The sequence below is a fragment of the Nerophis ophidion genome, linkage group LG21, assembly GCF_033978795.1.
Source record: "Nerophis ophidion isolate RoL-2023_Sa linkage group LG21, RoL_Noph_v1.0, whole genome shotgun sequence".
NCBI classification, from domain to species: Eukaryota; Metazoa; Chordata; class Actinopteri; order Syngnathiformes; family Syngnathidae; genus Nerophis; species Nerophis ophidion.
In genome coordinates, this window is record NC_084631.1 from 19,832,015 (window position 1) to 19,855,453 (window position 23,439).

The window sequence follows — 23,439 nt, forward strand, 5'->3', positions numbered from 1 at the left end:
CCACCATGACAATAATAAAACAAATAATTATATGCCTCTGTGAGTGCAGAAGAAAGCATTACAGCAGAATGTTTGGTGCAACTTCTGTACTGGATCTTTTTCGAATGATCAAAGGTACTTGGGCATGCTTTATTTATGTAAGAGAGGACAAAGACAGGACTTTTACCTTCTTGGAGGTGTACTTCTGTTTGGGCACAATGCTGCGAAGTTTGTGATCCAGTGGCTCTCTGTTGCCCAGGTTCTTCACCTTGTAGATTCTAACCAACCAGTGCTCCGAGGTGAAAGCCTCCTCCAGGTGCTTGAATTTAATATCCTTGTTGCCAATCTCTGCATTGCGTGTACGGTCAAAACCGGGGGGTGTTCGGAAGTCCAACTAAACAATGGGCAGAGTAAAATGTCAGAAGAATTTAAGCACCACAGGGAGAAAAGCTGCACGTTTGTACATTAAAGTGGCTGTTTGCAACATTACACAGATGCCAAGAAGATGCTAATTTTTGCCTTTCATTTTAAGCATTATATTCCGTTCACTTACGGCTTTTAGAACGAGATGACTTACACAAAGTACGTACATAACACATACATATAACAACATGATCATTATATCCCACCCACTTACGGCTTTTAGAACGTGATGACTTACACAAAGTACGTACATAGCTCATACATATAAAAACATGACTGCAAATTGTTTGTTGATTCTCTTGGACTGCTTTTGTATGTTTGCACATGCTCACTCTCTATATGAACATGTTGGCGGGAGAGTGAGTGACAAGCCTGAACTCAAGACCCAGGACCTTCTTCTTGTGAGGCACACGCACCCTGTTCCACCGAGTCAATGTTCAACCTCTAAAGCAGAAGCTTTACATTACTGTCTGTAAAGTGAGTACACCTCACAGTGAACGAGGGATTGAACAGTTGATGAAAAAAATACAAACCACTCGGTTGACCGGATATGGTTCAGAGTGCGTGTTTTGCTTGGGTTATACGCTTCCTTTTTGTGTTACTAATCCGTTTGGATGTCAACATGTAGTTCTGATCTTATGTGTGCGCATCGTGAGTTAAAGTAGGGCCCTATGACTTCCATGAAGGAATCGTTGAATTAGCTAATAAAAATGAAATCTCCTGTTAAAGGCTGAATAACAGGGAAATTCACATAAATGTGAGTTAAATTAATAGAATAGAATAGCCTTTATTTTCAATGTGCATAGCAACAAGATAATTGTGTGCATAGCAACAAGATAATTGTGAAGAAGAAAAATTATGGATGGGGAAATCTTGTGTCTGGGGTTGAGTGTTTGCAGGATAAATGAGAAAGTCACTTGAAACAGTGAACAAGTCTGCAGACAACCTAGGGAGTTAATATTAGCTAGCCAGGATGACCCATACACCTGCAACACATCTAATCTGTTTGTGGTGTTGTGGCCAAGACCACAGATGCCAGTACAATGTACAGACAGGATGGCAGCTGTAAATTGAGGCACTTTTGTTTATTTTTAAAACAGCCTCGAGTCATCTCCACTTAAAAACATGGCAGCCATCAAGCGCCCTCAAATCAGCAGCACGCTTCCAACCTTCGCACTAACAGTGCTGTGCCCAACATCCACAGTCTGACTGCGCTGACAAAAGCACGAGCACAGATCAGAACCGTTTCACTAATAGTAAACATGTCGAAATGATGTCAATATTTAGTTCGAGCAACTAGCACAATTGATGTTCAACATCACAGGTGCTCAATTGGGTTGACTCTTCAACCCCCTCACCTCATGCAGCCCAAGACTTGACACTACCACCGCCATACCTGACTGTCAGCAAAACACAATCATCTTGATGATCACTTGTGTTGCCAGCTTTTTAAGACAGTACTTGCCATATTTGAGTAATGTTAAGTGGATATATACTATAGCAAGGTGTACACTGACTACTTTAAAGCTTTAAAGTTGATACAAGTACATTATTGAACTAAGACATTTTTCAAATGTTAAGAGACACTGTGTTTTGGGCTTTTATCAACTTTGAGCTATTATTAACATCATTAAGAAATTAAATACATTCTTAAAATGATCTAAATATAGATACAAATGTCAATTTTTGGCATGAACTACTGAAACAAATTAACTTTGCAAATATATTCTAATTCACCTGCATTTGCTTTCTGCCAAAATAGTAAAACCATTTAATCAATGTTTGAATATTTATAAAGTTTATAAAAAAATACAATAATTTCTTTATAAACTTTACTGTACAATGCTTGCCATTTTTTTTTGTCAAATCTCTAGGCTGCAAGTGCATTCATTTAATTGACCTGCAAGCCAGTCTGCAGCTACAACAGACATCTCAGCCGACAAGGAGGATCACTCTACTCATGCCTTTGCCACACACCTGCAGTCACTGTAGCACAAATCATCAGGAAATCTTTCAAATCTTTTCCTCCCAACTCCCATCACACCGCAGGGATTCCCGAGGCAACTTTACATTTTTTAACCTGTCAGCCCTCTCGTTATTGTCTATAAAGCTGCATAAAACACAGCCAGTACGACTTTCTCTGGGGTGAGAAAAGTTCTGATTCTTACACACCCATGTGAGTTATTATCTGTATAAAGTATATGAAGTGTATCACAATGCCCGGAAGGAAAAAGTCGGAGTTGGTAACGAGTACCAACCTCCCCTCAAGATGTGAAACTGATCAAAGACAGAAATGTTGAGAAAGACGAGCAAATGTTATTAGGACATCTTTAGACTTTCGTGTGGAATTCTGAATAAAACGTATGCCAGAAACCCAAAATGTGTGCATATACAGAATTTTTTTTACCTATAAAAACTTTTGCACACACACTTTTATATATGTACTTTATAATCTCACCTGGCGGAGAAATGTGCACACATACGTCACGCCCTTACCATATAAAGCCGATTCGAAGTAACTTATGAATGCATGTGCATGTTTAAAGGACCCTTAGATTGTATTGTTCTCTTTTTTAAAAATTATTGCTGGTGAGAAGACAGACGAGGAAAGAGCAAAATTTTACAGTGGATACACTGTTAACAGAGATCCCAGTGAGGTACAAAAAAAAAAAAAAGGGGGATTTGAAAAATATCAGCTGAGGTTCAAGGGGGCAACAGCGCAAATCGCCTCTGAAGTTGGAGATATTACCTTATCTTACATTTCCGTAAAAGTACAAAAAAAAACGTACTTCTTTTTCATGACTGTACCACAGCATTAATAGTTCATTGTTTTTGTTAAGAAAATATATATCAATATTAGCCATTCCAAGAATGTAATACAGCATCAATTGTTTATTTCCTCTGTTATTTGTTTTTGTTGAGATATCTACACCATATCAATACGAGCCATTTCAAAATATCTATTGTTTATTTCATTAGTTCAGTGTTTTGCTGGGTTTTAATAAAATATCTTCACTTCATCGCTGTAAACACATCTGATGACTATATGACATATGATGGCTATATTTGGGAGAAAAAAAATACCATAATTGTAAAAACTCAATGTTGTTGAGCTAGTGAATCACTTTTATAAAGTCATGGATGTAAGATTGCCTTCATGGTATCTGCTACAAGTTTGTTTGTTCAATTATAACAAAGTTTTTACTACATTTAATCTTAATGAATTCATGATTATACTTTATCGTGCTTTTTGGTAGACTTTAATTATGCAGCGCTAGATCTAGTACAAATCAGTGGGTTTAGTAATTTAAATCATGATTAAAATCATGAGACATAATATTTACAGTACTTGTCATCAGCAATATATTGCTTGTAGTCCGACAAGTGATTTCTTACAGGAAGTAAAAACCAGTGGCAGTCAACCAAGCTACAATGGCTCTTGTACAAAGGGCCTATATAATTCTGCAAAAAGCGGTTATGAGCAAAAAATATTAAAAAAAAGACATGTAATGGAATAGATCCCTATACTATATGCTGAAAGCTTTTTTATTGTCGCCTTTAGTAAAAGCTTAGACTCACAAGTTGGTGCTTTACAGAACACTCATAGCTAAAATGTGTCTTAAGAAATACAAATAATATCAAGACAATACTTAAACATGAAACAGTAAATGTCAAAAGTATATCAAACAAAACTTTAACGCAGTGGTCACTGCAAACTTGTGAATTCTTCGGCTCTGCTCCCTTGTACCGCAGGTGTGTTGTACTTTTGTCTTTTTTCATAAAATCATACTCTCTTCTGCCATTCTTGAAAACCTCTCCAGGAACTCTGAGGAATCTTTTATCCTTTTCGTAATTTAAAAAGTTTGTACAGCCGAAAAAAATGCAAGCATAAACACTGGCTTGACCACCACGCCTATTCAATGAGCCGAAAATGCAAGCAATTCATGAAACAGCGGTTGTACCTGCTAGAGGGTTGGTCCGCCTGTTAGAATAAAATAATAAAATACATTTAGACAGAGTGGACACTCAATTAACGCAGGCTGCACTAGGCGTACTATTGTGGCTAGCTGCTTAGAGCCAAGGTGGTACACCGGAAAGCATGAACAAGTCAGTTAGTGTCTGCTGTACTCTCAACTGTAGTAAGCGGTTTTATACAGAAATGTAAAAATGAAAAAAATAAAAATACCACTTTGGCTAAAAAAAATTGCGGCATTCCGCTAAATAGCAGACATCCTAAACGTCTATTTTAGAGAGGTGGCCTGAAAAAAATATATATATTTGGAGGATGCAGCAATGATGAAACAAACAAGAGTGGCAGCAAATTGCATGCATTTGGGTTAAAAAATGTTTTAAGGTAAATTAAATTATGCAAGTCCTGTAATAACCTGTGATTCATCTGATAAAAAATAAATAGTTTGACAGCACAAACTTATTGATTGCATACTTTGTGTGCAAAACACTGAATTAGCTAGCACGTCTCCACTCACCTGCATTTCACCAAATCGGTAATAGGACATCTTGTACATGAGACAGTTGAGCAAAGTCGGCGAACCGTCTTTGTCCACTCTGAACTCTCCCTGAGGAGTGAAATAGTCACTCTCCTGAAAGATACAGAGTTTGGACAAAGTTAAATGTTAAAATAACACATAGCACATATCCACCCTTTGTGGAACTACTAAAAAGCCGAAGGAGTTTTACTGTATGGTGTGTATCAGACATTTCCTGCTGCAATTTTTTTGAACTCTCTCCCAGAAATAAAATGTTGATTTGTAAACACATTTCAGAATCAATATGAAATCCCATATAAAAAAAAAACATCTCAAGGGCATACAGGGAGCTGGGTTTTGACTATAAAGAAACAACCTTTTTGCTAAAAGCCTTGAATCCAGTGAACAGTGAAAAATGCCAGTCACACAAAGCCATTATAGCTCTGTCTGCCACGCACAGAAGATGAGCTGTTAGCTGACCTGAGATGGTTCAGCGGGCGAAGATTTAGCCCTGTCACAATGGCAGCATGACTAGGGAAGTACATCTCGGCAGAAAAAAATAAACTGCAATGACTTGAAGATGGATTCCGCTCAAGGGAAAGAGTGAAAAAAGTGGAGTGGAGGAACAGCTTGGTGAATGTTTAATGGAAACTACATCGCGACTGGGTGTCAAGACAGGATAGTTGGGAAAACCCAATTTAAAATGGACACAAATTAAAGTGTTGCCCATAATGCATGACTGAAGGTTCTTTAAAGTGGGATGCTACTGGTTGGATATTTAGAGACCATTTACAATAGAAACACTAAAAATGTGTTTACTTGGGGTGTCTCGGTCTGATATCAGCAAGACAACAAGACTTGCTTTTAAAATCTTTAATATGAGCTTTGATAAAGGTAGTCCTGTTAGTTAAAATTTACATGTCCTCTAATAAATAAATAAATGAAAAATGGGTTGTACTTGTATAGCGCTTTTCTACCTTCAAGGTACTCAAACCGCTTTGACACTACTTCCACATTTACCCATTCACACACTGATGGCGGGAGCTGCCATGCAAGGCGCTAACCAGCACCCATCAGGAGCAAGGGTGAACGGACGTGACTAGGTTGGCACTAGGTGGGGATTGAAACAGGGACCCTCAGGTTGCGCACGGCCACTTCCCCCACTGCGCCACGCCGTCCCAGTGGGAGAGTGGCCGTGGGAGTATAAGCACATCATTGTTATATTTTCTTGTATTTTAGTGAGAGCATTTCCAGAAGGTGAACATGGTAGGCTATACTGTAGGTTACTATGAGCTAGCGGCTGCAGATCAGCTAAGCACACAGACATACAAAAAAAACTTGTCCTAATTAAAAAAACCAAAAACATTTGTAAATACAAAAATGTATAAAATAATTAATAATTGAATATGACTTCCATATACAAAGACTACAAAGCAAAAATAAACCTATTACAAAGTATCAGTAACAAACATGTATGGTTTATTCAATTTACTGTGTTATGACCTAATTTAATGAATTATTGTGACTACTTGGTGTTGACAAAAAACTAATCAACACTCCACTTCAAAAGCAAGAATCAGTCATAAGGTTTGTGTTATTCATACATATAATTATTCTGATTCATTAACTTGAGCAAGCCTTTCCTAACACTCCACACTACAAAATAATGATGTACCTTTATGCAATAATGTTTGTGTTTTTTATACCTAATATTGTTCTGAGTAATTTCACTTGAACAAAACTTTTCTAACACTCTACAGTACAAAGTAAAAAAAATATGTACTATGATTCGTGCTGATATCGTATCAGATTAATATCAGTATTCGCCAATGCTAAAGGTTTCAATATCTGTATTGTATCGAAAGTGAAATGCATCAGTACACCTCTGGTGTTTACAGTACTGCAGTATTTAGAAGGGGTGTTAGAGTCAACTTGAACTGCAAATAGTTGACCGACTTGCTAATTGTTCAAACAGTGCAGACAATGGTCAGATAGCAGGTTCACACTTACCCTGATGTCCTTTGGGTGCTCCCCCTCAGCTATCCTCACCATCCACAGGAACTTGTTGATGTCATCCCCAGAGTAGCCTATGACGCCGCCGAAAATAATCAGCACATAGTCCACATCTAGGGACCTCATGATTTTGTAGGCTGCACTTTCATTGGAAGACATGGCTTTCCCCACCTAAAACAGGGGTTACAAAAATGTTTTAAATGTAACAGGATGACTTTTAACAGTATTTTTCAAAACTTAAAACACTGAGAACTAAAATTCCACTTAAAAAAAAAAAAGAGTGCAGATGTCCTTTGAAATATTGGGCACACTATCAATGTGATAAATGTGAGGTTGACAGCAAATTTGCCACAGTGACAAGTGGTACAATTGTTTTGACAAATGTCCTCCATATATTATGACAAAACTTCCCCCTCCTCAACAGCATTACACCACCTCTGTTATTCCCACTCTTAACTCCATAAATTATATAACACAGGGATATTTATCAAAATTGTTTAGGGGTCTGTCCCCAGCTTTTCCACAAAGCTGGGGACAGACTTCTTCCTTTCCCTTTAGTCTCAATTGTATATTCCTGAGAACCAGCATCTTCTACAGTAGTGTTTTTCTTCTGCAAAAAGCTAGTTAAATATCATCTATAAGGCCTTGTTCACACTGCAGGTCAATTCCGATTTTTTTGCCAATTTGTAACCTGTATCGGATGTTTTTGTGCAAAAGTGCAATTTAGAATTTTTCAAATTCGAACCAAGCCTTTTTGTGGATAAAAATTGGGTATGTACAGTATGTAATGTAACTGCAGTGTGAACGCTCGGGTCGCATTCATCCAACCAGAGCGTCGTGATAAGCACAATAATTATTTGTCAAAATAGACAATCACAAAAGAAATACCATATTTCCTTGAATTGCCGCAGGGCATAGTGTGCGCCTGCCGTGAATTACTGCCGGGTCAAACTCACTTCCCAAAATAATTAGCGCATGCTTAGTATTTATTACCGCCTGGTCAAACTCGTGACGTCACGAGTGACACTTCCCTTGTCATCATTTTCAAAATGGAGGAGGCTGATTTCAATACAGGTCATTTGAAATTGCATAAAGGGAAGAAGATTAAGAGCTATTCAGTAAGATTTAAGGTCCAAGCTTACATCACACAATATTTTTACTGCATACTTTTGGTAAGTGCCGGAGTGAGAAGAGGTTTTAAAATAATTAGCGCATAATTACTTTTACCGCATGCCTTTAGTAGGAGTGAGAAGAGGTTTTAAATTAATTAGCGCCCCGGCGATAATTCAAGGAAATACGGTAGTTGACAAATGAGCAGAAAACAGGCAAAAATCTTGTTATAGGAACTCCCATCAACGATCCACCACTCCTGCGTCTGCGTCTCCCACTGGTCGCCAACACGCTTTTCAAAATAGACATCGTAGCAAACATCCCACAAACTGCGAGGTTTTACATTTTAAAATTAATCTTTGTTCTACGTGCCATAATTTCATTCAGAAAATGTGGACTTTGATAGCACAAAATCCTTGAAATTGACACAAATGTGACAGGACTGGAAACTTGAGCCATGTTAATTTACATAAACACTACAGCACGTGTGACGTTATGACATCACATCTGCAGGTGGGTCAGTTTGTAGTCACATTAGTTTTTGTAATGTGAACAACTACATAAAAAGATTGGGTTTGACAAACAATCTTAATTGGACCTTCTACATTGTAAACATAGCCTTTTGAGGAAACTGCTGCAAAAATGTGAGTCACACAAGTTTTTTTTTTTTAACTTGCAGGCCACCAGTTGATTACCCCAAAAGATGAAAAAAAGAGGCAATGGAACCTTGAGGATCACAACTAGTATAACTAAAGAATTTGAACAAATGACTACTGACTGATTCTTAAGTAAAAAGGCTACAGCAACGCCTTAGTTACATTAATCGCATTATGAGAAAAAGTGTAACTGCCAAAGGGACAGGGCTTAAAGTGGTGTCTTAAGGAATGCCTGTTATATAAATCACAAGTTTCGACCCCGGTATTGTTTGCTCGCAAGTTTTAAAATGTCAATGCAAGGATATGCCAATGTGGTTACAGTGGTCCAAGTTCCTGTATGAGACAGGAATTTGCTGCAGAAATGTATGTCTCCCAAGTTTGAACTGAATTTGGTGGCCGGTGTAGTGTCATTTGGCCCACGGCCGGCAGTTACATAACCCTGCCATAGGTAATATGCTCCCTCCCACCCACAAATTGATGTAAAATCCCTTTTACCAACAGAGCACTAGATGGCATGCATGGTGTATCATCCAAGTAGAACGTTACGCTCTCACAGCTTATATCTATATGGTTCCAAGAATCTTTAAGTCGAATGGAAAGTAGAGCCTTCATCTATCATTCTCTCCTCCCATGTAACTATCTTCTTGGTTCCATCAAGGGGGAGAATTCTACCTCATATCGATGATGAACTCACCTCTTTTGAGAATAGATACAGGATTCATATGTACTGAAACTGAATTCAATACCATGCAAGTGCTTTGAACAGAAATAAACTCAAACTTTTTTACTGTTGATTATTTTTGAGGTACAATCACTTCCAGATGACTAAATGCAAGGTTGAGTTTCAGAAGATGACTGCATCCTTGAAGGTGAAACTAGGGCTGGGCGATATGGCCTTTTTTAATATCGATATTTTTAGGCTATATTGCGATACACGATATATATCTCCATATTTTGCCTTAGCCTTGAATTAACACTTTCATCCATCCATCTTCTTCCGCTTATCAAAGGTCGGGTCACGGGGGCAACATCCTAAGCAGGGAAACCCAGACTTCCCTCTCCCCAGCCACTTCGTCTAGCTCTTCCCGGGGGAACCCGAGGCGTTCCCAGGCCAGCCGGGAGACAGTCTTCCCCGTGGCCTCCTACCGGTTGGACGTGCCCTAAACACCTCCCAGAATTAACACTTGATACATATAATCACAGCAGTATGATGATTCTACGTGTCTACATTAAAACATTCTTGTTCATACTGCATTAATACATGCTCATTTTAAACTTTCATGCAGAGAAGGAAATCACAACTAAGTCAATTGACCAAAACTATATTTATTAAACAGTTATTAGCAGGTGACTTTTCAAATGATGCTACTTTTGGTAGCAACGCTTGTGCCCCACACTTGACCAATTAAAGTTGTCTATTAAAAATATTCCCGCTTGAAGCTGAACCACCACCAGACGATGGACCCCGTGCTGTTTTTCTTGGGAATTAATTATTCCATCATTTCTTACAAGATTCGCACCTTCTTTCTCTCGTAATACCATTCGCACGACTTCGCTAGCATCACAGCTAATGTTACTCATGCTGCTACCTCTATACTCCGCGAGGGCGTATATGTATGTGACGTATGACGTGACAGTATGTGACGTGTGTAAGAAGGTGCGGCTGCTGTCTGTGTGAAGGAGCGACAAGAAAGAGTGGGAAGAGCCTATAGTGTAATGCCCGCAGCTAAAAACAACTGCGTGAGAACGTATACTCGAATATCACGACATAGTAATTTTCTATATCGCACAGCGTCAAACCCGCGATATATCACCCAGTCCTAGATGAAACCTTTTAAAACACACTCCATGTAAAAGGCTCTACATGGCAAACTGTGACTGGTGATGGTCCCTCTTCTTATTACAGACCTTCAAATTCCTTAAGTAAAATGCAACACAACACAAGCAAAGACGGCAAGTATTGCAGTACCCCAAAGTCAATTATGCCCTCTTAATAACAGATGAGGTGCCAATAGCCAGAAAGGATACAAAATAGACAAGGAAAAGTGTTAAATGAAAAATGTTTAAAAAGGACGCAAAGAGGGAAAAAACACCCATCCTCTTAAGGAAACTGACGGCTATTAACCGAGGTGACCTTAAACTAATTGAGAAAAATTTATGAAAACAAAATGATCTGGCTTATAAGGAGAGCAGAGTTAGAACTGGCAATTTCATTAAACATTCACTTAATACTTTGATGATCATCCGCTAGCTGCGAGAAAAAATAATTTGTTTCTCGATGTGTGTGCATTAAAAATAGCAGCAGACCAAAGACAGCCAGCCAAGAGGTTATACTGAGATAGAAGGGAGAAAATAAGATTAATGCGAACTCACCAGCGCTATATGACTGTTATTCCACGTATTATTATCAACAAGTGTGGTCCTGTTGGCCATCCCTGCAATTTGATAACCATAGTCCCACCACGACATGACACGTGCATGCTCGTCTGTGTTCTGCCTCAGCCAGTAGTAGGCCTCCCTGAAGTCATCCAGGATGTTACGTGTCCTGAAAAGGAAAAAAACAAAAAAAACGTAAATAGGTTAATAACCTTGTCAAACAAAGACATGCCTGCAAGGTAATTCTACTCAATATTCTCACTCGTGGTGAAACAATCTCAATTTTGTTAACTGGAGACAGTATTAGGGGTCTTAGATTTGTGATTTAAAAAAAAAAAAAAAAAAGAAAAAAAACATATTTCATATACAGTATTTGTTGGAAAGCATTCACACATAATATATAGAATAATATTCTACCATGTGATGGGGCCTCCTTCAATTCACCTTTGAAAGGACATATACAGTGGGGCAAAAAAGTATTTAGTCAGCCACCTATTGTGCTAGTTTTCCCACTTAAAATGATGACAGAGGTCTGAAATTTTCATCATAGGTACACTTCAACTGTGAGAGACAGAATGTGAAAGAAAATCCAGGAATTCACATTGTAGGAATTTTATAGAATTTATTTGTAAATTATGGTGGAAAATAAGTATTTGGTCAACCATTCAAAGCTCTCACTGATGGAAGGAGGTTTTGGCTCAAAATCTCACGATACATGGCCCCATTCATTCTTTCCTTAACACGGAACAATCGTCCTGTGCCCTTAGCAGAAAAACAGCTCCAAAGAATGATGTTTCCACCCCCATGCTTCACAGTAGGTGTGGTGTTCTTGGGATGCAACTCAGTATTCTTCTTCCTCCAAACACGACGAGTTGATTTTATACCAAAATGGATACATGGACGATACAGCAGAGGATTGGGAGAATGTCATGTGGTCAGATGAAACCAAAATATAACTTTTTGGTATAAACTCAACCCGTTGTGTTTGGAGGAAGAAGAATACTGAGTTGCATCCCAAGAACACCACACCTACTGTGAACCATGGGGGTGGAAACATCACGCTTTGGGGCTGTGTTTCTGCTAAGGGGACAGGACAATTGATCCATGTTAAGGAAAGAATGAATGGGGCCATGTATCGTGAGATTTTGAGCCAAAACCTCCTTCCATCAGTGAGAGCTTTGAATGGTTGACCAAATACTTATTTTCCACCATAATTTACAAATAAATTCTTTAAAATTCCTACAACGTGAATTGCTGGATTTTTTCCCCCACAATCTGTCTTTCACAGTTGAAGTGTACCTATGATTAAAATTACAGACCTTTGTCATTATTTTAAGTGGGAGAACTTGCACAATCGGTGGCTGACTAAATACTTTTTTGCCCCACTGTATAGCCAACCACTTAGTTATTTGTTCAAGTGGTGGATGCACCTTCTAATCAACTGGGGCATGGTGTCTGAGTAAATACGGTGTGTCCAACATCTGACTCAGAAGTACAGTTTAAACATTAGTGCACAGGATTCTGAAACCCCCCCCCCCCCCCCTAATCCTCTATGTCCCTAACCTACAATAAGTCAAACAGAGAAAACTTAGGACAACATCTGCTTGCATTTTTGTTTATGCATGCAATAGCAAGTGTTCAATGACTGCAGCAATTCCCTTATGCTTAACACAACCATTTTTGTGTGACCTAAAAACTCTTTAAAAAAATATATAAAAAAGAAGCGATATAATAAAGCTTGTGCTGTCATGCACTCATCAATATTTTAACACAATGTCATATGAAATATGCATGTGCTCCCTGACTTGCTGCCTTATGTAGAGCCAACCACTTTTGAACTACAGTATGAACTACAACATGTGATTTAGAGCTTCTCATAGCAATTTAACATCCATTAACAAATGACAGCAAATGTGTGTGAGCAAGTGTCACTCAAGTAACTCATACCCATCATGGTTGTATGACGCGAGCACCACACTCGGGCTGGAGTAGGCGTTGCTGGTGACCCAAGTGCAGTGGACAGCAAACATCATCAGGAGCATTAACATGAGCATGGTGACTATGGACTTTATGTTTGGACCCAAACCTTCCTCCGCTTTCTCCTGTTCAGACACATGTTTGCGCACCTTGCCGGCCTGCAGGGGAAGACAGAGTTACAAAGGAGTTCCATCAGTAGCACTTAAAAGAAAATTCTATAGTGCGTCCCAGGGGCCAATTTTGGCCCTCAATATGTTCTGAAAATTTTATTATTTTATTGTTACTGTAATGAAGTAATTATATGTTAGGGCAGGACAGGTAATCAAATTTTGATTTGTCACATCATAAAATTTTTATGATCGAAAAAAAAAACGATTAACAGGGCACTGCAACTTGCTTGCTAATTCCGAAGCTTTTAACGCTGAAAGGATGGAGAGCCTCAGAGTGAAAGTTTGATATTTCTCCGATTATTGATATTTTTTATTTGACACACAGCTAGTATGTATGCCTGATCAATAATCACAAAACTCAAATAAAAAGTAAGGCACATAGGATTTGTGCGTTAACGTAAATGCAGACAGAGTCACAGATTTGCCATTTAAAAGGAGTTTAGTGTTAAATGCAGACTATCATGGAAATTGACATACAGTATACGTCAGTGAAATGCTGTCATTATGAGGAGAAGGAACCTTTGTTTAGGAAAATAATGTGTCCAGTACTGCTCATTCATACCCAAAACCCTCAACCGCCTTGTCCTGAACTAATCGGAGACGGCCACTTGAAACAGCGACTAAACAATCCATACACCCACCCACATCTGCTTGTGTTGTTGTGAACAACATCATCGATGTATCATCAATGTACAAACAAGACAGCAGTCCCACCTTGACAGGCTCTAGCTATTCTTTTTTTTAGAGCCTCAAGTTGCCTCCTAACTCATCAAGCTCAGAACAGCAGCAAACTTCCCCTCGAACACAATAGCTGCGCTGTTGTGCGCCACATCCGTCCTGGCTGACCAGATGTGGTCAGCCAGACCGGATGGTTTAAAAAAAGTACCTTAAACCAGCATAACGTACATTAAGCACTTACTGATACAGAATGTATTGCACCAATAAATGCGAATGTCATTACATTTTATTCATAACATGAGAAGCACACATTCTTTGGTGGTAAAATAAGAGTAAAAGTCGGAATTGCAGAAAATTTAACCAGAAAAACAATTTATTATTTTATTTATTGTTACCATTACTATTATTTTATTTGTTACTCATTTTTGCTAATGTGTTAATTGACGATTTGACTCTTTCCAAAAGAAAGCAAGGGACAAATGATGTCTAATTTGAAACATTTAGGAAGTATCCAAAGATTTGTCGACCCTCCACCTTCTTTGGCTGTATGGCAAGAATATTAACCAACAAAATAAAGTGGATTTTATTTTTAATTTCTAATCATTGTAGCGACCTGGCTGTTATAGTTAAGGAGTTTTGTGATTTCAAATTCTGAGTGCACAAAAGGTAATGTATTTTTGGTATGATGTACAATAAAACCTTGATTAATGAACCCCTCTATTTGCGAACTTCATAAACTTTTGGATCAAGCCAAACATGCCTCTGTGTGCGAACCATGTCTCTGTGTGCAAATACTATTTAGTCAATAATTTCAATCTGCCTGTAGACAAAAAACAGGGCCCATCATTGTTGCCGGAGGTAAATGCCTGCAAAACACTTGCTGCACAGGACAGGACACAAGAGTCACTCAGTGCACTCAGTGTATATTACTTATCTCACCATTCACCCAAGTTTTGTCTATTTCGCCAACTCAATATGGATTCCAAAGTTTTAAATCTGCCTGAAAAGAAGGACGAATTTGCTGTGGAATAAAAATGACTATTTGCGAGGAAAAACACCAATAATGGCAACACCATGGGTCACTACAGACCGCAAAAAACAAGACACACTGGACAGAATGATGTAGCAGCGAGGACCAAGGGAAGCCTGGAAGAGTGGAATCAACGTAACGGAAGAAGAGGAGAGGGAAATAAAGAAGAACATTATTTTCGGCTTGGAGAAGCACTGCTGCTCCTCATCCAAACCCTCCTCTCTATAAGTTTGATCCCTCTCTACATTAATCATAAGCATTCACCTTCCTTTCTCGCTTGCATACCACTAATAAGGTAAAAATTGACTTTTTTTTTTTTTAAATTTACAGCAACATGGTTGTTAATGATTTTAAAAGCATTAAGGAGGAACTTTTGTGTGTGCACGCGAGTTGACAAAGCAGCTTACTGCTGATGTTGTATTTGGAAAATACTGTAAAGAGATTGTTAATCATTTATTTCCTTATATTTGATAAACATACGGTATATATACACTGTTGTCAAAGTATTTTTTTTTTTTTATCAATCAATCAAAGTCTATTTATATAGCCCTTAATCACGAGTGTCTCAAAGGGCTACACAAGCCACAACGACATCCTCGGCTCAGGCCCCACATCAGGGCAAGAAAAAACTAAACCCAATGGAAAGAACGAGAAACTTTGAAAAGCACCATGGATGCCGAGTGAATACGGTTAACAATGTGAGAGTCCAGTTGATAGTGGGGCCAGCAGGGGAACCTCTTGCATGTAGACACCTCGCGCCGCAGAGACGTCACCAAAATTTTACTACAATAGGGACATTTGTCGAGATTCGAAAAAATAATTCATGTTTACATCATTTCTTATGGCGAACGCTGCTTCACAATACAAACTTTTTTGTTTACGAACCATGTTCAAGACCTATTTGAGTTTGTAGATCAAGATTCCACAGTATATTGTATTGGTTTTAGCATCTTTACTTTCTGAAATATAAAGTGCTGCAGCCAATCTTTAATTTTTCATTTGCATGCAGCCCCAGGTGGAAAATATTTGGACATGAGGTTGACAGAATAACTGCAGACGATTTCTAGCGTTCCTCACATTTCTGATGCCAAGTGAAGATGCATATCAGGCTCTTATGATACGGAGATTGTTCTGACTTGATTACACAAAACAATAAAAACTACTATTATTTAATAGTTTATAATTTGAAAGAATTTAAAGCGCCAGAAATGTGATCTTACCATTTCCTGCTTTCTGTAAAAGGCATCAACTCACTCTTTGGCTGAGGCTTTGTTAAGTCAAATATTCAGGAATGCGAGACAGCTGATAACTGAGTAAGCACATCAAACAGTTGCAGTGGAATCACAGATGAATCACAGCTCAAAATACTGGTGGGATGTGTGGATAAAACCTCACGACATGTCTGCTAGTCTCCCATGTTGAGTGAGAAAAAATAAGTACAGCAAAAGGCTGCAACATAACTAACATATTGACTAGTATTGCAACCAGATAGACTAGCACACTAAAGTGAATACACTCCTCATATTTCATTGTATCTTTTCATGGGACAACATTGAAAAGATGTCATAAAATGATATGTTAAGATTTGCAGAAATGTGAGTGGTGCAGTAAATTGTGTGAGTTTCTGTATGTGTCAAAAAAAATGTTTTTTTATTTTACAGTACAGTGTGACAGGGATTACCACCTACCTTATCATAGAGATTTCCAGAATTCCTCTTGTCATCCTCATCGCTGCTGTCTTCAGCTGGGGGTTTCTCCCTTTTCGTGTCATCTCCCATGTAATGCTCAAAGACACTGGAGAAAGCCACGGCTGACAGCATGCATACTACCGGAGTCAGTGTCAGCATGAGACGCACCATCACACCAGCAAAATACACGGCACTGATGGCGTACAGGGCCACTGCAAGGAAGACGAAAACCAATCAATGACTTGTTTATCCATGAGATGATGCAAAAGATTACCGTATTATTCGTACTATAGGGCGCATTGGACTATTAGGCGCACTGCCGATGAACGTGTCTCTTTAGGTCAATTTTCATACAAAAGGCGCACTGGTTTATATGGTGCATTAAAGGGGTATGATTTTTTTCCCTAAATTTTAAACACTTCTTTGTGGTCTACATAACATCTAATGGTGTTTTTTTGGTCAAAATGTTGCATAGATTATGTTTTACAGACCATCTTCAAGTCTTTTTATGACTTTTGCTTAAGGATACACCGTTTTGTGAGTGGTCTTATTTAACTGGCTCCACTTCGACAGTGTCTTCTCCCCGTCATCCGGAATCCGTTACTATTAGGTTAACATTTACAAAATTAACAAAAATGGTAGCATAAGACGTTAGTGTGCTAAAATTAGCATGCTAACCAGTGTTTATTTTATGATGGCGCCAGGTAATGAAATCCATGATTAGGTTAAAATAAAAAATTTGATAAAATGCTAGCATAATATGTTAGCATGCTAACATTAGCATACTGACAGGGGAACAGCTAGCATACTTCCAAGGTGGCGCTATGTAATGAAATGAGCTGAACATGTTGGTGTTAAAGCTAATTAAATCGATTGAGAAATTTGGGAATTGAAGTACTTGGAAAAAATGTCCTATTCATTTTAGTGAGAATTTTCTGGTAATTTGGAAGTTTTGGGGAAAAAAACTGAATTTCTTGAAAGCGCTAAATAGCATGAATGTCCTAAATGAGTTCAATTGGTTTGTGTTGGAAGAGTTTGAATCAGTTAATAAATGTGTTAGTAGTGACAATTTATAATTGAATAATAGTGTTACAAAATTCCATGAATTTGTGAATTCCAAGAAAACCAGAATTTGGTTTGGATCTTCGGAAAGTGTTTGCTTAATTGTCCAGGATAAATGGAATGTGTTGATGTTGGAATGGTTGGAACTTGAGAAAAAAATGTCCCATTCATTTCAATGGGAACTTTCTGGAAATTTGGGAATTTCGGGAAAAGGGGAATCCTTTTGAAAACTATAAATAGCATTAATGTCCTGAATGAGCTGAGTTGGTTGGAGTTGGAATTGTTTAAATCGGTCAAGAAATGTTTAAGTAGTAACAGCTTTATAATTCAGAAATGGTATTATGGAATTCCTGGAGTTTCAGGAAAACCGGGAATTTTTCTAAATCCTAATTAAGAGGAATGTTTTGACGGTAGAACGATTGAAAAATGTGAAAGGGGAAAAAAAAGGTGGAAATAGGGTTAGAATGAAACAGGAATTCCTGGAAATTTGTTGAAAGTGGAAAAATGGTAGTTTGAATGTCCAGGATGAGTGAAATGGTTTGAATCGGCTGAAAAATGTGGGAATAGTTGAAGTTTGACAAAAGGACAATTCTTTTTTGAATGGGGAAATGTCCCTGAAAAGTAAAAATTCTGTGAATTATGGGATTAAATTTTTTAATTTAATTTTTTTAAATTTTTGAAGAGCACAATTCCTGAACAAGGATGAATAACTGGAAATTGGAATGGTTCGAACTAAATGGAAAATGTGGAACTTTGAAAAATGTGGGAATTTCCTGAAAATTGAGGAATTTCAGGGAAAGTGGAAATTTTGTGGAAAATGGTAAAAAACTTGAATGTGCTGAATGACTTGAAATTGTTATATATATATATATATACACACACACACACACACACACACACACACTACTACATTTCATATCGGTTGAGAAATGTAGTAGTGACAGTTTTAATTGAGAACAGATATGGAATTCCTGGAATTTCGGAGAAACCAGGAATTTTTCCAGTTCAAACAAAACTTGTTTTTGTCCTGATTAAGAGAAATGTTTTGACTGTGAAACGGTCTAAGTAGGTTGAAAAATGTGCAAGGAGTTATTGAAAAAAGAAGGTGCAAATATGGTTGGAAAAACCGGGAATTCCTGAAAAATTTTTTGAATTGGAAGAATGGTAGTTTGAATTTCCAAGATGAGTGGGATATTCTTAAAGTGGAATGGTTTGAATTGGTTGGAAAAATGTGGAAATGGTGTAAGTTTGATAAATGGCCATTTAATTTTGATAGGGAAAAAATGATCATTCTGGAAAATCTGGGAATTTGTCCCGCAATTCTTTAATAGGCTGAATAGTTTGAAGTTGGAACGGTTTGAATTGGATGAAAAATCTGTAAGGTATAGGGCACGCCAAAATATGGAGAAGAATAATAATAATAAATAAGATTATTTTCCATCCATTTTCTACCGCTTATTCCCTTTTTGGTGTACAAAAGCATGTGTGTGAATTATTTGGAGTACTCACACAATAGCACAACCAGAATTATAACGTACATTAGCCGCACTGGGTCATAAGGTGCACTGTCGATTTTGGAGAAAATGAAATTATCGTAGGTGTGCCTTATAGTCAGAAAAAGACAGTAATTTAAAATGGAGAAAGTAGAAAGACAATTGTTTTCCACAATGCAAGCTCTGTATAGAAGAAGATTTGCTGGTTGCTCACAGTCCTTGAAAAACGCCAACTTGGAGCCACACTCAAGAACCACTGAAATAGCAACAGTCTTTGTTTTTAATTTTTTTTGTGTTATGTTTTTGGAAATTACAGTATATGCCACCCCTTTCCGTCATACTTCTTCATTTCAAGACTCAGTTAAAAGTAAAAGCTGATTGTTATGAGGCCACAATACACACTTTACACCTAAAGGGGAGCTATCTTGGCAGTGTTTATCTCAAAAGGCCACATTGATCAATTGTTCTTACAGTCTATATACTTCTTTCAGACAACTGTGACTGGCCTTCAATGTTTTCTTACAGTTGTGATCAAAATTATTCAACCCCCACACAATTTTGGTGTTTTAGCAGATTGGACATTTATTCCGTATTTTGTTTATAGTCATATCAAATAAAGACGTGTCAAATAGACAAATGCAACTTAAATTGTAACACTGTATTTTACAAAATACCAAAAAAGGACGTTTTTCTTAATATCTCATTGACAAAATTATTCAACACCCTAGTTACATGAATCTTTACTACTTAGTAGAACACCCTTTGGCAGTAATTACATCCTTCAAATGTGATACATAACCGGACACAAGCTTTTTGCAACGATCTACAGGCATTTTAGCCCATTCCCCTTGGGAATGGGCTAAAAGGCCTCCAGTTCATTCATATTCTTGGGCTTGCGTGCTGCAACTGCCTTCTTCAAGTCCCACCACAGGTTTTCTATAGGATTTAGGTCTGGCGACTCTGAAGGCCACTCCAGAGTCTTCCAGCCCTTCTTCTGCAACCACTCTGATGTTGATTTGGAGGTATGTTTGGGATCGTTGTCCTGTTGGAAGGTCCAACGTCTCCCAAGCCTCAGCTTCATCACGGACTTCATGACATTTGCAGCTAATATATCCTGGTAGGAAATAGAATTCATAATGCCTTGAACGCGCTGGAGATTCCCGGTACCTGAGGCAGAGAAACAGCCCCAGAGCATGATTGACCCCCCACCATGCTTAACAGTAGGCAAGGTGTTGTTCGCTTTGTAAGCTTAATTTTTTCTCCTCCAGACATAACGTTGATTCATAGGCCCAAAGAGTTCCAGTTTTGTCTCATCACTCCATAGTTTGGGGTTGTCCAGATTATTTTTGGCATACTGGAGTCTATTTTCCTTGTGCCTGGTAGTCAGAAGTGGGGTGCGCCTGGGAGTTCTGGCATTGTACTGCGCGCCTTATTGTCTGGGACGAAACCTGCGTTCCCCCCCTCTGCAATGTCCTGTTGTAGTTCCTCAGCTGTTACCCGGGGGTCTTTCACCACTGTACGCTTCAAATACCGGACAGCAGTTGCACACAGCATCCTCTTTTTACCACGCCCAGTTAGTGTTTCCACGGTGCCTTTAGTTTTAAACTTGCGAATTATGCTCCCAACTGTGTCTCTTGGAATGTGTAATGTCTTTGCTATTTTCTTATATCCATATCCTTTCCTATGAAGAGAAATTACCTCCTCTCTTGACTTCTTTGACCACTCCCTGGACTTCACCGTGTTGCAAATACACCATTGTCAATCTACAAGAAGCTGAGCGTCACAGTCTATTTCAATTAGTTTAATTGTTGCTCGTTATGGTTGTAATCACATCTAGAGGTGTTTTCAACACCTGATTGAAAAGACCATATTTAAATTCTGTTCTTAAGAGTTATGATCTTCAAGGGGTTGAATAATTTTGTCAATGAGATATTAAGAGAAATGACACTGTTTGGTATGTTACAAAATATGTTGTAATTCAAGTTGCATTTGTCTGTTTAATGCATCTTTATTTGATATGACTATAAACAAAATACGGAATAAATGTCCAACTTGCTAAAACACCAAAATTGTGTGGGGGTTGAATAATTTTGATCACAACTGTATCTGAGCAAATATGACTTCACTACTTCTTGGCTCCACTAAATCATAGTAACATTTTGCAACCATACCTCATATATATTGTCATTTTTGTGCTTTGTCTCCAATGCTCTTTCAATTAAAGGGACTCTTTGCAACCTAGTTTACACAGGTAACTTTTATTTATTTTATTTCAACTTGGAGAAAAGATTAGGCATGAGAAGCTGACTTGAATTTTTTGAATTAAATAATATAAACAACATATGAGAATTATGATTTTATCTGGAAAAATGGATGGATGAATGTTATAGTTTTACTGTATCTAATAGTAAGATTTCAATGGTAAACATCTCATATTGATCTCCTTTGGTCATTAGGACCACTTTACTCATTTAAGACTCCTTTGGAGGGGTAAAGTCGATCCTTGTATAGTTGTGCAAGTGTTTTTGGCGTTTCAACATTTTTGGCACAGACTTATCCCGAATTTTTGACTTTTATATTGTCATTCCATTCACTTTCACCGCAATGTTTACTTACAAACGCTTCCCTCCTTGATGGCACCGCATCCGGGCTCTGAACACTATAAGTTTCCATCCACTGGCTTCAACCATGCATTAAATTGATCATTCTGGAGCCACAAATTGTTGAACGTGCACTTACCCATCGCATGCAAGTAATTTAGCTTTGCTGTGGACTTTTGTAAATTTTTCTCCGCTGCTATATGCTAAGCTGTAACACACCGTTGTGTACGCACAATACACTAGCAGGTGGTTGGTGTGCGATAAATTCTGACCAGGTAGCACAGGTAGATTACTTAAGTTAAGTGGAACATTATAGCATCCTTAAAAATGGAAACATTTAAAAGCAAGACTTAAGTTTATGAATGTTTAAAAACATTTTTCAAAAAAGTAAAGTTCATAGATTCTTAAAATCTTATTTAAAGCATTTTATTAGATTTTAGGAGATTAGACATTTTAAGGCCTTAAATTTTAATTGTAGGAATTAAGATTTTTTCTGACCCTGCAGATACCCTGTTCCTTGATAAAAGTATAATTTTTTAAAATTCTGAGAGAAAAAATATTGCATGCAATTGCACATCTTCAAAACTTTATCTGATCATGCAACAAGATAGCCTAAGCATTTTCTTGGGAGCAAAAATAAACACTTAAATATGTCTATCTGTGTTGGCCCTGCGATGAGGTGGTGACTTGCCCGGGGTGTACCCCGCCTTCCGCCCGATTGTAGCTGAGATAGGCGCCCCCCGCGACCCCAGAGGGAATAGGCGGTAGAAATGGATGGACAGATGGATATCTGCTTGACACCTTAACGTATAATTTTAAAAGCAAGCTATTCATCAATTTCAGTAAAAATATAAATATCAAAATCAAATGAAATAGTTGAATAATATGAGAAAATAATTTATATTCATGTAAACTGTATATACAAGCGGCCCTCTGAAGGCAGTCTTAACTGTTGTGTGGCCCCCAATGTAAACAAGTTTTATACACCTGATTTACAGCCTCCCTTTGCATGTTTCTAACTCGATACAATATGCCCAAATCTCAGTTGTCCTGCTACACATTCACTCCAGCTACAGATACCACATCACACTAATCCTCGAAAAACCTCGTTGGCTCCACTCATCCTCCAAAAACCTAATTGGCTCCCTATACATAAGAGTATAAACTACAAAATCGTTCTTGCCAATAAAGCCCTCAATTAACCTTCAGGAACCTTTTTCCAGATAGCTTCCCAACTTATGTACTTCCGAAGCAAACCTTGGATCACATTAACCAATCAGCAGTGGCATTGACTCCATGCATGACAAGCGCTTGCCACTTCATTCACAAGACAACTTTGATGGCTATTAACACACGTTAGTACAAACAGCCTTACCAAACACTCGTTCGTCATTGATGTTTTTGATGCAGAACCAGAGGCCTGCTGGGAATGTGCAGACCAGGATGTGAAGGTCAAAGAAGAAGGAGACCCACGTTGTGGGCTGGTGCTCTGACACTGATGCTATGATGGGGATGTGTATCTTGGCATAGCTGCAAGTGGGCATTGGAAAAAACATCAACTATCATCACATAAAAAGTTATTTGTTGCACTTCCTTCGTGTTTTATGTTACCGTTCATTCATTATTGTCTTGTAACTCACAAAAAGTTTTAAGCGATCAGAGTGGAGAAAGAACAAAACTGCCTCGAAAGGAAACAT

The 23,439-nt window shown here is 38.1% G+C and overlaps 1 protein-coding gene across 2 annotated transcripts in view; it reads right to left on the reverse strand.

Annotated features, from left to right (window-relative positions):
- stt3b (STT3 oligosaccharyltransferase complex catalytic subunit B) overlaps positions 1 to 23,439 on the reverse strand; it is a 106,584-nt gene that overhangs the window by 8,283 nt on the left and 74,862 nt on the right. For both annotated transcript variants that reach the window (XM_061882121.1, XM_061882122.1), the window contains exons 9-15: positions 23,118 to 23,272; positions 16,588 to 16,799; positions 12,992 to 13,179; positions 11,042 to 11,213; positions 6,900 to 7,073; positions 4,890 to 5,003; positions 167 to 373 (exon numbers count right to left, since the gene is read on the reverse strand). In XM_061882121.1, the coding sequence (XP_061738105.1) occupies positions 167 to 373; positions 4,890 to 5,003; positions 6,900 to 7,073; positions 11,042 to 11,213; positions 12,992 to 13,179; positions 16,588 to 16,799; positions 23,118 to 23,272 (1,222 nt within the window). The remainder of the gene's footprint in view (positions 1 to 166; positions 374 to 4,889; positions 5,004 to 6,899; positions 7,074 to 11,041; positions 11,214 to 12,991; positions 13,180 to 16,587; positions 16,800 to 23,117; positions 23,273 to 23,439) is intronic.